Raw genomic sequence first — 13,882 nt, 5'->3', positions numbered from 1 at the left:
CTCTCTCAAAAATAAACATTAAAAAATTTTTAAAAAATCTGTCATGTAAATATAGTAATATCGGAAAGGAACAGTGATTTAAGGAAGACAAATCCTCATTTAACACAACAGAAAATAAAGTCAGTAGATACGTTTAAACTGAAGAATCAAAACATGTATCATTAATCACATATGCCTTGGAAAATATGAGATTTATAAATGCCTGATCCTTTGATATGATTTTATCTTTAGAGTTATGCATATGTTATTACTTTGATGAAAAGGAGACTTAAAAATAAATAACTTACAGAATCTATAATCACTGAGTCAGGTGTTCTTCCAGTGAAAACAAAATTCAGTTGCTTGGCAGCTCTGACCAATGCGCCCTCATCTGTTTTAGGAAAACACATGAAAGCAAATACATGGTGAGATGAAAAATTATCCCCAGTATGGCAGAAATATATTATTGTAATACATTTTCTGTTTAATTTTAAAAGAATTAAAATTCTGTTTACTCTGGTCCCTGTTATTGAAATCCATTTCTTTTAAAATTATATGACAATGCCAAAGGAATGAGTAAAGCCATCTTAAGATTCTGAGACGTGCATAGAGCCAGGAGTCATATTTCACTGTTAGTAATACACAGCTAAGAAGGAAAATTTAAATGTACCTTTGGTTCCACAGTCTCTAGAAAAACCTTTCTCGAAATAAATGCACAAAGATGTTTTATGCTCTTTTCCTATGACACTCAATGTAAAAAAAATATGAATTGAGGATTCAATTTAAATGGATGTAAATGCACGGTCAACACTTGAAACTAATATAACACTGTGCGCCGACTCTACTCTTAAAAAAAAAAAAAGAGAAACTTGGACAAAGGAGAAAAAAATGGATATAAATGAACTGATGTTTTATTTTATCATATATTAACTATACTATACTATACTATATCAAACTTTCTTGTTGCTGAGGGTAGGGTGTGGGATAAGAAAATATTCACATAATGTCCATCCTAACAATATGAGATGTAACATTTCTGACGTTTTTTAGGAATTGGGTACATTCTACAAGGTCACAGGTGCTGGTTGAGAATACAACTAAAACAGTTAAAGGAAAATTCTTTAAAGGGTGTTCCTTCTTTCCTAAAATCTTGCAGTCATCAAATTGACTGCCTAATTTTACATCGAAAACAGGTTTAAAATTAAACCAAAGTATTAAATATTGATAACCATGCTAATACATATTTTATGGAATCCCTTTCAAATGTGTGAATTTTCTTCATCCAAATAGATACTCAAGCTCCTTCATTATCATTCCCAACAGAGGAAAGCAAAATTTTTATTTTCAAAGAAGGGAGAGCTTACTATGTCTAACTACTTTTTAGTACGTTTTATTCATGTAAATTTTGTTCTTCAGATTTCCATACAATTTATGTCACATACCAAAAGTTAAGTGTATAAAGATACATATTTTAACATATATTTAATTCTGAAAGCCAGGTTTTTCTAATTAGTAAACTTTTTTCTTAAATCAAAAAAACATAACTTGGTTATCTGACTTTTTTCAGGTTAAACTTTATTTTCCCCCTAGACAACCTCAAATTTCAGAACAATTTTCCACTGGAAAAACACATTATCATTCCTCCCTTTGTACCTGGAGACGCTGCTTGATAGATAATCTTATCGCCTTCTCGCTCTGGCACTGCTGTGTGACAAACTGCCATCATGGTAAGAAATTCACAGATGATGGGTGCAGTTGGCTGTAAGAAATAAACACATAATTCAGCCCTCTTCACTTAAACATTTTGACACTAATGACGGCAATATTACTTCATGTCTATTAACACTGTAGCTGTAAAGCATTGAAAGTGTGAGGGTCCAGACAACTAAGAAGCCAACATTTACTTTGAATCTATTTTTAACTAGCCTCATTCATCCCTACACTCTTTCATTCATTTTTCAAACATTTATACAGGACTACTTGGTGGTATCAAATACAAACAGCACAGGGAAAAAGGTAGATACAGTCAAATCCTATCCTCAGAAGATAGGAGAGAAATTCTAAAAGGCTCATTTACCTGGGTCTAAATATTGATTAGATTAAGCTTTTGGCATCTGATCTTCTAGGGTTGCACCCCTTTGTTGGGGTGATGCCGGCAGGGGACCCCCCTGTAATGCTTTGTCCTCTCTCTCTCCACAAATGACAACCCTAACCTGATACACGTTTCACTAAATACAAAGACTTGGTTGAGCAACTGCTATGCACAATGGAGTCTTGCAGCCTGAGAAAGACATAAAAATGGGTCCTTTCTCCAAGGAACTTAGACTTTATAGGAAAAAAGGAGTCAGATCTTTTAAATTAAACGTCTTCATGTTTGGCTCATGATGAAGAGAAATAGCAAATAAAAAGTATTCTATGTTCTTGGACAAAAACAAAAACAAAAACAAAAACACAAAAGTACAAATGAAGTGACTGGAAGAGTAAATCACAACATTATTTGAAAAATCTGTTTTCAGGCTAGTATAGTAGACAAAACAGACACAGTCCCTGCTGTATGAAGCTTAACTTACGGGAAAGACAGAACAGAGATAAATACAGAAAAATTTATTTACAGTGTGAAAGGACCATAAAGGAGAAAATGTGCAATGTAATGTGGTCTGGGCCAGTCTGTGGTTGTTCTCAAGATAATGTGGTATTTAAGCTGATACGGTTTAGCCTCACGAAGAATTGAGCAAAGAGTTTTGTATCAAGCAGGAATCAGACTTGACTGAAAAGGTCCTAAAGAAGGAAAGAATGAAGTGTGTTTGAAAAAATATAAGCCAGTATGGACGAGGGGAAAGAAAGGGCAGATTGAGCAAGGTTGGTGACTTAGGCCGGGGACAGACCATGTATGGCTGTGAGTTAAGAAACCAGAGAATGGCTGTGAACAGGGAAGTGATGGGAAGTGACTTCCATTTCCCTCCCAGTTGCCATGCACACCAAGAACAGGAGGGGAATAAAAATGAAAGCCAGGAAACTGGCTGGGAGATGCTGGTGTCTGGATGAGGGTTGTGAATGTGAGAAGGAAGGAAAGAAGACATTCTGGATGGATCTATTCTAGAAGTCCGTATTGACGAGGGCTTGGCCACTCCACAGAGCTGGAGATGGAGGGAAAAGGAGGTATCTAAAGCAGCCCTCAAGTTCCCAGAGAGCGCGCTGAAAACATAGGTAATGGTGCAACTTGAACCTGTGATCAGAGAGGGAAGAGGTGGTCTCGGTTTTGTGGATCCTGAACCTCCCATTCTAGTGAAGGCTCTCTTAAGAAGAAAGGACACCAAAAAATACCTGTGAAAGATTGCTAGAGCTCCACCCATGGGCACAGGTTAGCAAGACCATGTGTACTGGAGGAGCATGTTTTCAGCTAACAAGTATGAGTTCACGTTTTGACATCTTGAGTTTGAAATGATGATGGGGAAGTGTTTTGGGGTTTAAACTCCAGGAAGCCATATCATTTGAGCTGACAGAACTTTTATAAGTGACAGTAACTTCATCAGTAGAGCAGTCACTTTGGGCAGCAGATATCTGGAGTTCTTGCTGTACAGGTTTGGCACTGGCCTATTGTTTTGAGCAGATAATTCATTTCTACAGATATTTTGAAATGGTGAATAGTGAGTTGTTTCATACAGAGTTCTATAATTATTTAATATAAGATGTTCTGAAAAGAGAATATTGATTAACAGATAACATTAAAATTAAATTTCTAGTAACCATGAATTTGTATTGGCCAAGTAAAAGGATATAACATAAATAGATTTTGGTAAGTATTAAAAGTGATCATAAAGGATAAACAGGGATGACAGTCCAGAGAAATACTCATTAGCTTTCACTCATTAACAAAAAAATTAGGGTTTTATGTTGCTTACATGATTATTTTGGAGGTTTTCCAACAATGATGAATCACTAAATGTTTTTTCGTCTCCAAACTGTGAGCTCTGCCTGAAGGAAAATACAAATGGAGCAAAACTGTTCACTGATACAAGTCATTGATCTATTTGTGACTTACCTTTTAAATAAATCATTATGCCTGCAAACCCTTAATAGATTCAATACAGTTTGAAAACCCTTAATAGATTCGATATAGTTTGCATTCCTAGATATCAAAGATTTCAAAATTGAATCATACAATATTTTCAACTATTCTAAAATGTGATGGACTTTTGTAGTGTAATAAAAAAATAGTACTTTATAGTTCATTTTTCTGGAGTGAAATTATATTGTAGCCAAATGAAGTTTAAAAACTTTATAAAAAAGTAACAAAACTGTTAAATTATCTGGAATTTAATTTCTTCTCTCATAATTTTTTCAAGGTTTTAGATTTTGAGAATCAAGTTATAAAAAATACTGTTTTTTTTAGCTTATGAGAAATTTTATTTGTAGTGACAAACATTACATGATTATCATATGGAATATAAAAATATGAGCAATAAGCTTTTTATATATTTTATCAACATCTGTCACTAACAAATATTTGATGTATTTATGTGTATATCACATTTGTTCTGCGTATATCTAGGAAGAACAAATCATAAAAATATATGGGTTTTTTTTGCGTTGTGGCTATCTTCAGATGAGCAAACACTTATGTACTTCAAATCAAGTAAATGGAGTCGGATTGCCTCTGTAATCTATTATTAATCTCGTGGTCATGCGATCTAACATCAAGATGTTGAGATTAAAAGACCAAGCAAGCAGCATTTAAGTGGGAATGCCAAACCCAAAGGGTCTATTTTGCAATGTTCAGTGAAAATATATACATCCAAGCTTTTGTGCATAAAAAACTTGTAGAATAAAGTCACCAAGGGAAAAAATGTGTCCAATACTAAATAACTGTAACCCAGAAAGCTTTTAACCACAATTTTTACAGGTTACAGAGTATTATCAATGCAAATGTGTCAAATATCAAGAGTTTCATATTTTAAATCCAGTAGTTTGAAAGGAAGGAGAAATTGAAGAAAAAAAGAATTTGAAATAATGAAACATACATTGTAACAATGAAACAGATTTTTCCCATAAACCAAAGGAGGAAGTTAGAACATTTATAATAAGATACAGCTCTATTTACACGTAGTAGTTGACTGATTAGTTCTTAAAATTATAATATAGTACATCTTCATTTGCATGTAGTAGTTTAGAATTCTGAAAACATCCTTAGGAGACAGAATAAGCAAATTATTACTCTTCCTCTAGTTTTAAAGATAGAGGGAAAAATCCAGTAATTTCTAAAGGACTTATCAAGGGGAACACAAAAAATTGGCATAAATTTTCCTCCAAATACTATCATTTCTTAAAAATAGTTTATTTCTGGGGCTCCATAAAGTCTCCCTATTATTAAATTGTATTCATTAATGGTTGTTAGTTCTACATTCCTACTTATTTGTTAGATAAATTGAAATGTCAAGGAATAATCACAGTAACATCTTGCATGTGGAGGCCTATTTTCTTTCCAAAGAATTCCAGACTAAAAGCCTTCACAAATCTGAAGATATGTCTTGTTAATCTCACCAGAAACCAGCTCATCTCATAAATCACAGTTACCATAATTGATATAACTTTCAAATGTATCTATAACAAATAACACTGGATATGCAGTTGAAATCCTTACATGGACACACCCACCCTCCACTTACCAATGAAGCTTCTTCTACCATGAATAATGCCAAATGAGAACCCTTCACTCAGAAAGTGACTACTTTTCCAAAATCATAAACACCATAAACAAGTCAACTGCTAATCCACATAGTCTGAGTTGGATAACTCAGGCATGAAGGTCCACTACCCCTCTCTGAAATCTTATAAAAAATTTCACTCTTAGTAAAAGTAAACCTAAAATTAGAAAGCTCATGTCATTTCAAAATAAGAACTAACTACCTTAAAAGCAAAAGTGAGAATTTAAAACTCAGTTGACAAAACTGTATGAATTTGCAAGCCACTCACAAATACAAATGGCAAGTCAACATCTTGTTAGATTTTTCCATAGAAATTTTCAAGTGCCATGAAGCACACAAGAAGACTAAAAGAAATTATGGTGGTCTGCAAGAAGGAACAAGACAGGGAGGGTAACCTTAAGATAAGGGGGAACAAGAAGCAGGCAGCCCACACGCCATGTAAATGGTTGCTTCCTGCAGGCTGATTTTAAAACGAAGATTCACTGAAAATAACTATTCCCTGAGTACGCAAAAATGAAGAACACCCAGAGCAATAAAAGTTAACAGAAAATTTAGAATATATATGGCTTAAATCAGTAATACTTATATTCACATATGACATTGTGGACTATGATTTTTTTAAAATTAAACATTCATTAGAATGTTTTCTAAGGTAATTAGAAAAAAAAGAAAAAAGTAGGAGGATCCATACTTTTCAGTTTCAAGCAAATAAGCCCCAGATGGATGAAAAATTTAATAAAGCTACTAAAGATATGGGGAATTTTTTAAAAAATAACTTAGGATTGGAAAATGCCTATGTATCACATGTGTAATTCACAAAACAAGTAGATAAATCTGACTGCATAAAACTAAAAGGTTTCTGCATAGCAAAAACTACTGCAAGCAAAATCAAAACCAAATGAAAAACTGGGAAAAACTGTTTCCAACTCAAATGATGGCTGGTTTCCGTAAAATAGAAAGAACTCCCAGAAACCAATATGACAGATCAATAATATGGCAGAACAATGAGCAGATGAGGAAATACAAGCACTTTTAAATAGAAGTCCCAGTTTACCTGACAATGAGAGGAAGAAATTTATCAATTTGGCAGAAATAAAGTTTGCCAATTCTATGCTGTTGTGATTATGGAAAAAGATAAATCATACCACTGGTAAGAATCAAAACTGACATAACTTTTCAAAAGGACAATTGGGTAATTTCTACCAAAATTTAAAATGCATGTATCCTTTGATCCAGTAATTCTAGTTCTAGGAATTTACACTAGCGATCTACCTAATGCAAAATGTTGTATGTACAAATTCATTATTCGCAGCATTTTTTAATAGCAAAAAATTAGAAATAACTCAAGTACTAAGAAGGGTGTTGCTTTAAAGAATTGTGGTACATCCACACAATGAATACTATACAAAACCCAGGAGGCTCTTCATCTGATCTTGGACCAATCACAAAGATGCACTGTCAAAAGAAAAGCTGGTACAAAACAGGGTGTACAGTATGCTTCGCTTTCTGTAAATATGTGAGAGAAAAAAATACATGCATGCATATGTGTGGGACAGTTAGGGAAGGATACACCCGAAACTGGTTCCCCTGCCTGCCTCCAGGAGGGGAAATGAAGGGCTCAAAGGGAGGGAGGGAGGAAAACCTTCCCTCCTGACACCATTTGAATTTGCAGCATGTCACTGCATTATGGACTTAAAAAAATAAAATTTAAATTAAAAATTACAAACAAGAATAAAATCCACGTCAGCCACAGCCGAAACTAAATGTATACATTATGCACAGGCATCCACGCAGGGAAACAAAGGCAGTGGGACTATAAGGCACCAATTTTTGAAAGAATCTGAGCCTGCTTTAAATTTCTCTGTTTTATTATATATAGAGAGAGTGCATGTGCATGAGCCGGGGAGAAGGGACAGAGGGAGAGAGACAGAATCTTAAGCAGGCTCCATGCTGAATGTGGAGCCTGATGCAGGGCCTGATCCCATTACCCTGAGGTCATTACCTGAGCTGAAATCAAGAGTCAGAAGCTCAGAGGACTGAGCCACCCAGACCTCCTGCTTTTAAATGATTCTACTGGTTGCAAACCAAAGGCTCTTAAAAGGAGATTTAGTTTTTAGAAATGACTTTGTTATTCAGAGTCATGTCCAGTCAAGTCCAAGAACATGAAGAAGTGATAGAATTTGATAATATATTTGTTGGACATTGGTTTTAACCAAAGTAGTAAGACCTGCTTTTCCATATGGCTCAAAATGTTTCCGAAGGCAATTACAAAAGAGAGGTTCCAAAAACATTCTGTGAAAAGGCTGCATCGTTGGAATAAATAAATTGCCTGTCAATGTGACTACTTTGAAGACTAACACTAATTTGGATGTGTGAGATCTCATTATTATACGGTCACACCTGGAAAAATGTTTTCATGAGCCTAGCTGCTACAGCAGAAAAAAAATAAACACCATGCATTCCATACATAATTATAGACCAGAAGGAAATGAGAAAATAAGATCAGAAAATAGTACTATCTACTGATATGATGATAATACTAGAGAACCACAGTTAAATGACTAAGCACAAAATACAGTAAGGAAGCCCTGGAGAATCATCCTTACTAGCATTAACTTAAAAATGTATCAGAATAGTGTGGGGTCTAATATTAAATAGTTAAGTAAAACAAATATGTTATCTGGGATTTGCTTCAAAATAATGGTGAGGGAAAGTATAGGTGAAGCTGGTCTTGAGTATATTATTATTGAAGTGAGTGGATGGGTAATTGTCTACTTTTGTTCATGCTTGAAATTTTCCACAGTACACATCAGGAAAGGAAAAAATAGCTATGGAAATAGAGAGTTTTGAAAAACAATATCATCTTAGGGCTACATGAATAGAATAAGATCTTTTTTTTCCCCCCAATCGTAGACTTTTTAATAGAAAAGAATTAACCTGTAAGGTTTTATGTCAGCTTACAGTACTTGGCAATAACAAGAAAACCGCACCAATTGTGAAGTGGCTACTGGTTGGGAAATGATCTTATCTCTGTAAACTATTTATACTAACATATTTAAGCGAGTAAAACTACATCCATCCTCCAGTTATCTTTAGCATCAAGGGAGTGTGTTTAAAAATACTCTCAAGAGAGTATTATAGGTTTGCCTTCAAATTCCACTAAATGTAACATTATCTACATACATTTAGGTGTTAAATAGTACGTATTTTTAAACTTGACATTTTTCTGGTGAATATGGTTCAAGGAGGGCAGTAAAATATATGCTGGCTACAGGTTTTACATGTGGAATTCAATGAACTTCACACTGAAACGTGAAGCTGTTGACAGGAATGAACTTTGATTCTGGATTTATACAGTCGTCCACACTCTCTAGTTTATACTTGAAGACCAGCAGCATGAAGATGTGGTCGGGTGCCTGGAGCATAGGATTCAACCAGGATTACACTTTCTTTCTTTTTTTTTTTTCTTTTTCGGGATCACACCTTTGATCTTTATCACTGGCAACATGAAATCAACTGGATGAGGTTGGGGAAGATGCCAGACTGAAGAATGGGTGGAATTTTGCTCCCTGTGCTAGCTTTTTACAAATCAGTTAAATTGTACCTGCTCTCGTTACCTTAATAAGAAAGAAAAGAAAAAAAAGTGACTGAAACGGTAAGGATATTTTGTGCTCTAAAAGCATATGTTCTTTAAAGTTCTTTAAGATCTATAGGATATAATGTGACCTGAACGTATTTTCTAATCAGGCTGGGTGAGGTTTTAACTCTGGCTTCCATGTTTACTGGTTATGTATTTTGGGGCAACTTACCTTGCCTAAATTTCACCAATTTTAATACAGTCATGTCAATCACAGTTCTTCAAATGTGTCATGAGGATCCAGTGAGAGACACCAGAGCTAACACTCTCTCTGAGTGTGCTAAGTTTAGACTCTCTTCTAAGCACTTTAAAAACAGAACTCACTCAATCTTCACCACCTCCCTATGATGTTCACACTCTGCCAGATGAGGACAGGCAGGCAGAGAGATCAGGTGACTTTTTCAAGGGCACCAGTAGGATCAAGATGTGAACTTGGGCGGTCAAAATCCAACGTCCGTATCCTTGACTGGTGCAGAGAGCCAGAACAGAAACTCAAGTAGTATCTATACTTTCGTCTTTACAGGCCTACAGGTAACTACTTGATAGATGGGGAGTCTTTTTTCTAAATTTTTTTTCTTTTCTAGATTATCACCAAGTTGGTTTCCATATAATACCCAGTGTTCATTCCAACTGCCCTCCTTCATACCCATTATCCATTTCCCCCTCTCCCCTTTCCCAATCAACCCTCAGTTTGTTCTCAGTATTTAAGAGTCTCTTATGGTTTGCCTCCCTCTCTCTCCTTAACTATTTTTTCCCCTTCCTCTCCCCCATGGTCCTCTGCTAAGTTTCTCTTGGGACACTTATGCGTGAAAACATATGGTATTTATCCTTCTCTGCCTGACTTATTTAACTTAGCATAACACCCTCGAAGTCCATCCACGTTGCTACAAATGGCCAGATTTCATTCTCTCTCATTGCCATGTAGTACTCCATTGTATATATATACCACATCTTCTTGATCCATTCATCAGGTGATGGACATTTAGGCTCTTTCCATGTTTTGGCTATTGTTGACAGTGCTGCTATGAACATTGGGGTACATGTGCCCCTATGTATCAGCACTCCTGTGATAGATGGGGAATCTAAGGATATATTTAAAGTAAAGCTCACTTTATTATCAAGGTGATAAATGCCTTCCCTATACTTATTTTTAAAAAGATGAATATTGAAGTGGAATCATACAATTTATGCAAAATCTGACATTTCTTATTTGGAGTTATCAAGGTTAGAGTACCAAATGTCAAATTTTACAAAAAGAACTAGATAATATGCCATCCTCTCTTTACAATAGTGATAAAAGTCATAAAACAACTTCTATTGAAAGTAGGATATTTTAAATGACCTGAGTAAATGAACAACAATTTTTAACATTTCTGTTCAATTTTAATGAAAACACGATAATGGTAATTTCCTTCTCTTAAGAATAAATAAGGTTTCGGGGCACCTGATGGCTCAGTGGGTTAAGTGTCCAACTTTGACTCAGGTCATGAACTCACGGTTTGTGAGTTCGAGCCCCACCATCGGGCTCTGTGCTGACAGCTCAGAGCCTGAAGCCTGCTTCAGATTCTGTGTCCCTCTCTCTGTCTATTCCTCCCTTGATCACACTCTGTCTGTCTCTTTCTCTCTCAAAAATAAAGATTGAAAAAAAATTAAAAAATTGAAGAATAACTGAAGTGTATTAGAAAAATGTATATTGATTCTATACTAGTGAACAGTATTTAAAGTTAATAGAATCATATAAATGTTACAGAAAAATAAAAAATAAAAAGATAGACAAAATTTTATGACATTCTCAGAGGATTCAACACAAGGGAATATCTACAGCATTAGAGTTGAATTATCTACCAAAAGTAAGAAGCCTTAGAATATTTTTAAAAATGCTAAAAATTATTCAGTCATGTGTAGGTGTCAAAATTGGAAGATGCCCCAAGCAATGAGCTTAAATGTGATGACTCATTAGTTATCACATGAACCAAACAGCTGTCTCTGTCATTATTCTAGGTATGAGGTTTCCTGCAAATTGTCACCAAATCTCCACTTTATTGAAATAAAATTCAAGTTGAAAAGGATTAAATAATGTTATTGGACTTCCATGCATACTGGAAATGTGGCCAAATCATAAAACACATGTATAACCTGGAAATAAAAATATAAACATGTATAAAACCACAGTGCTTTCTGCAGTTACCAGTAAAAGAACCTGTTTTCTGAAGTTTCACTGGCCACTAAGTCACGATGAATTAATAAACTTATACTGTTCTAAATGAAAATGCAAATCTATGTTGGGGGTTTTAGGGAAAACAAAGAAGCCGATAAAGCGCCATCTTTGATAATTCTAAAATTAATTATACCCCAGTTAACATCAGTCCTTGGCAGCATTAGTCTTCCAACATTCTTCCCAGACGTTTAATTTAAAAAATACTACTTTTCTAGCCCAGAGTCATTTAGATTTAGTGAATGAATGAAAAGAGATATAAAGAAAATGTCTGCCTCTTGGGTAGGTTTCAGTAGCATCTTTTTGTGGCTCTGTAGAGTGCGTACATAGCAGCAGAAGGTGGCAGTGCTGAGCTAAAGAACATCACACGTTTGGGTTCCAACTGAAATCTTAGCCAGTTCACAGCCCAGGGAGGAACCTAAAGTTGATCATTACAGACTCTATTATAGACACATAATGCAGAACTCCAGTGAGCCTAACCACTAAATTAAATGTTTTTAAAAAGACTGAAGTATATGCAACAGAAAATCAAGGGTATTCCATGGATTTCAAAAAATATGTACTTTACAGCATTGTTACCCTACCTTATCAATAATGCTTCCCCCCCACCCAAAAGTAGTGAAATGTGTTTATCAAAACAATAAAATGCAAACCTCTTAAAGGAATAAATAGACAGAAAGGTCCATGCAGCTTACCATTCATCAGGAGAGCAGCCATAATCCTCAGGTTCAGGGACATGGCTTCAGAAAGCAAGAGAAGGGGCAGAAAGAGAGGAGAAAATAATCACAGAAAGGCTGAAAACATAAAAGCATGAATAAAGGAAATACTGAAAGATGGATCTTGAAAAAGTTAAGAAAATGAACTTTTAGTTGATTCTGAAAGAATGGCAGTTAGTATAGAAGTAGAACATGACAAGTTATGATAACTAAGCAAGTGTACAAAATTATTCTATAACAGGCAAGCCAAACTGCCTCTTGACCATGGAATTTACCCATTTTATTCATAACTTCACTATTCAAAAGGAACTATTTTAACCTAGAGGTTTAAAACCATGTAAAACCAATGGAAAACTAATTACATATTGTATAATCAGAATTAAGTATTTTAATGAAACAAACATGCTAATACCTAGGAACCAAACTATCATATTGATACAATTTGTCAAGCACATTTTAGAAGTGAATTTGACTACCATGGAGTAACGGGTGTTTAAACAGGTATAATATTAAAGTAAAAAATTACATTTCTATAATTAAATGGAACTGCATTTTAAAAGATTAACTGATAGAATTTTTCACGTAAACCATAATTCACTCATTAAGCCATGTTATCTCAAACAGAACACACATTCATCAATAATTTTAATTTCATCCGTTAGCTCATATGAGCACCAGGAAAAGTCTGCCTGATGTATTGCTTTTGTTTCAACCAGCCAGTCATGTATTCAGTCAGAGGTGGCTCGTAACACAAGACAGAGCAGAGCTTCTTTTCTCTCTTTATGGATTTATTAAATTTTTCTTTTCATTGTTTAATTTTTCCCAGCTTTATGGAGCTCTAATTGACGTGTAACAGTGTACAAGTGTCAGGTAAACCACAAGATGACCTGACACACTTGCGTACGGCGGACCGACTGCTGCCACAGCGCAGGCTATACCTCCATCCGTCACGTAAGTACCATCTCTTTTCTCGTGGTGGGACAATGTAAGATCTGCTCTCTCAGCAGCTAGAACAGCTTTTCTTATCTCTCATTTCTGTAATTATATATATGACCACTCCAAATTTTTTCTTGAAGCTAAACTCATTGGATAGGGTTTAGAAAATGCAGAGTTCAGTACAAATGTAAAGTCGTTGTTTTTGACAAATGTAAAATTTCACTGAGAACTTGTGGAGCCTTTCACTCCCTCAGTGTCCATCCCACTCTCTGTACCCTCCCACCCAACTGGCCATGACACACGTGGGTCTCATCATTCCAGGCCCCTCTTCCACCTCCAAAGCATTAAACTGCCTCCGGAGCAGTATCCGCCATCGTTAGTCACAAAAGGCAGTCCCCTCTACTTTCTATTCTCTCGTTTACCAAAGGACTTTGTTGATGCTTGAGAGGAAGGGCTAGCCAGGCCTCCTGTGGGCTGGACTCCCAGAAAAGATGATGACCAAATGCAAAACTCGGTGGAGACTGGCTGAAGCCCAACGCATCAGGCAATCACTTCTCATCAACCTCTTGGCTCGGACTCTAGCCCTCCAGACTAGAGCAGAGGAGGGCCAGGGCTACCCAAGCAGAAACACCTGGCCACGGTTTTGCCATATTGCACTGGTGGCGGCCAGCAGTGGCCGATCTCACATCAGGAG

General features: G+C 35.6%; 1 protein-coding gene across 3 annotated transcripts in view; it reads right to left on the bottom strand.

The window, feature by feature from the left end:
• Window positions 1–13,882, bottom strand: part of ATP8A1 (ATPase phospholipid transporting 8A1) — a 224,745-nt gene that overhangs the window by 125,929 nt on the left and 84,934 nt on the right. For 2 of the 3 annotated variants that reach the window (XM_029946463.1, XM_029946459.1), the window contains exons 15-18: window positions 12,232–12,276; window positions 3,882–3,954; window positions 1,633–1,738; window positions 288–370 (exon numbers count right to left, since the gene is read on the bottom strand). In XM_029946463.1, the coding sequence (XP_029802323.1) occupies window positions 288–370; window positions 1,633–1,738; window positions 3,882–3,954; window positions 12,232–12,276 (307 nt within the window). The remainder of the gene's footprint in view (window positions 1–287; window positions 371–1,632; window positions 1,739–3,881; window positions 3,955–12,231; window positions 12,277–13,882) is intronic. The other variant, XM_029946471.1, reaches the window with a different exon arrangement.

This window comes from Suricata suricatta, chromosome 1 (genome assembly GCF_006229205.1).
Source record: "Suricata suricatta isolate VVHF042 chromosome 1, meerkat_22Aug2017_6uvM2_HiC, whole genome shotgun sequence".
NCBI lineage: Eukaryota > Metazoa > Chordata > Mammalia > Carnivora > Herpestidae > Suricata > Suricata suricatta.
This window is presented reverse-complemented; position numbering and strand designations above follow the sequence as displayed.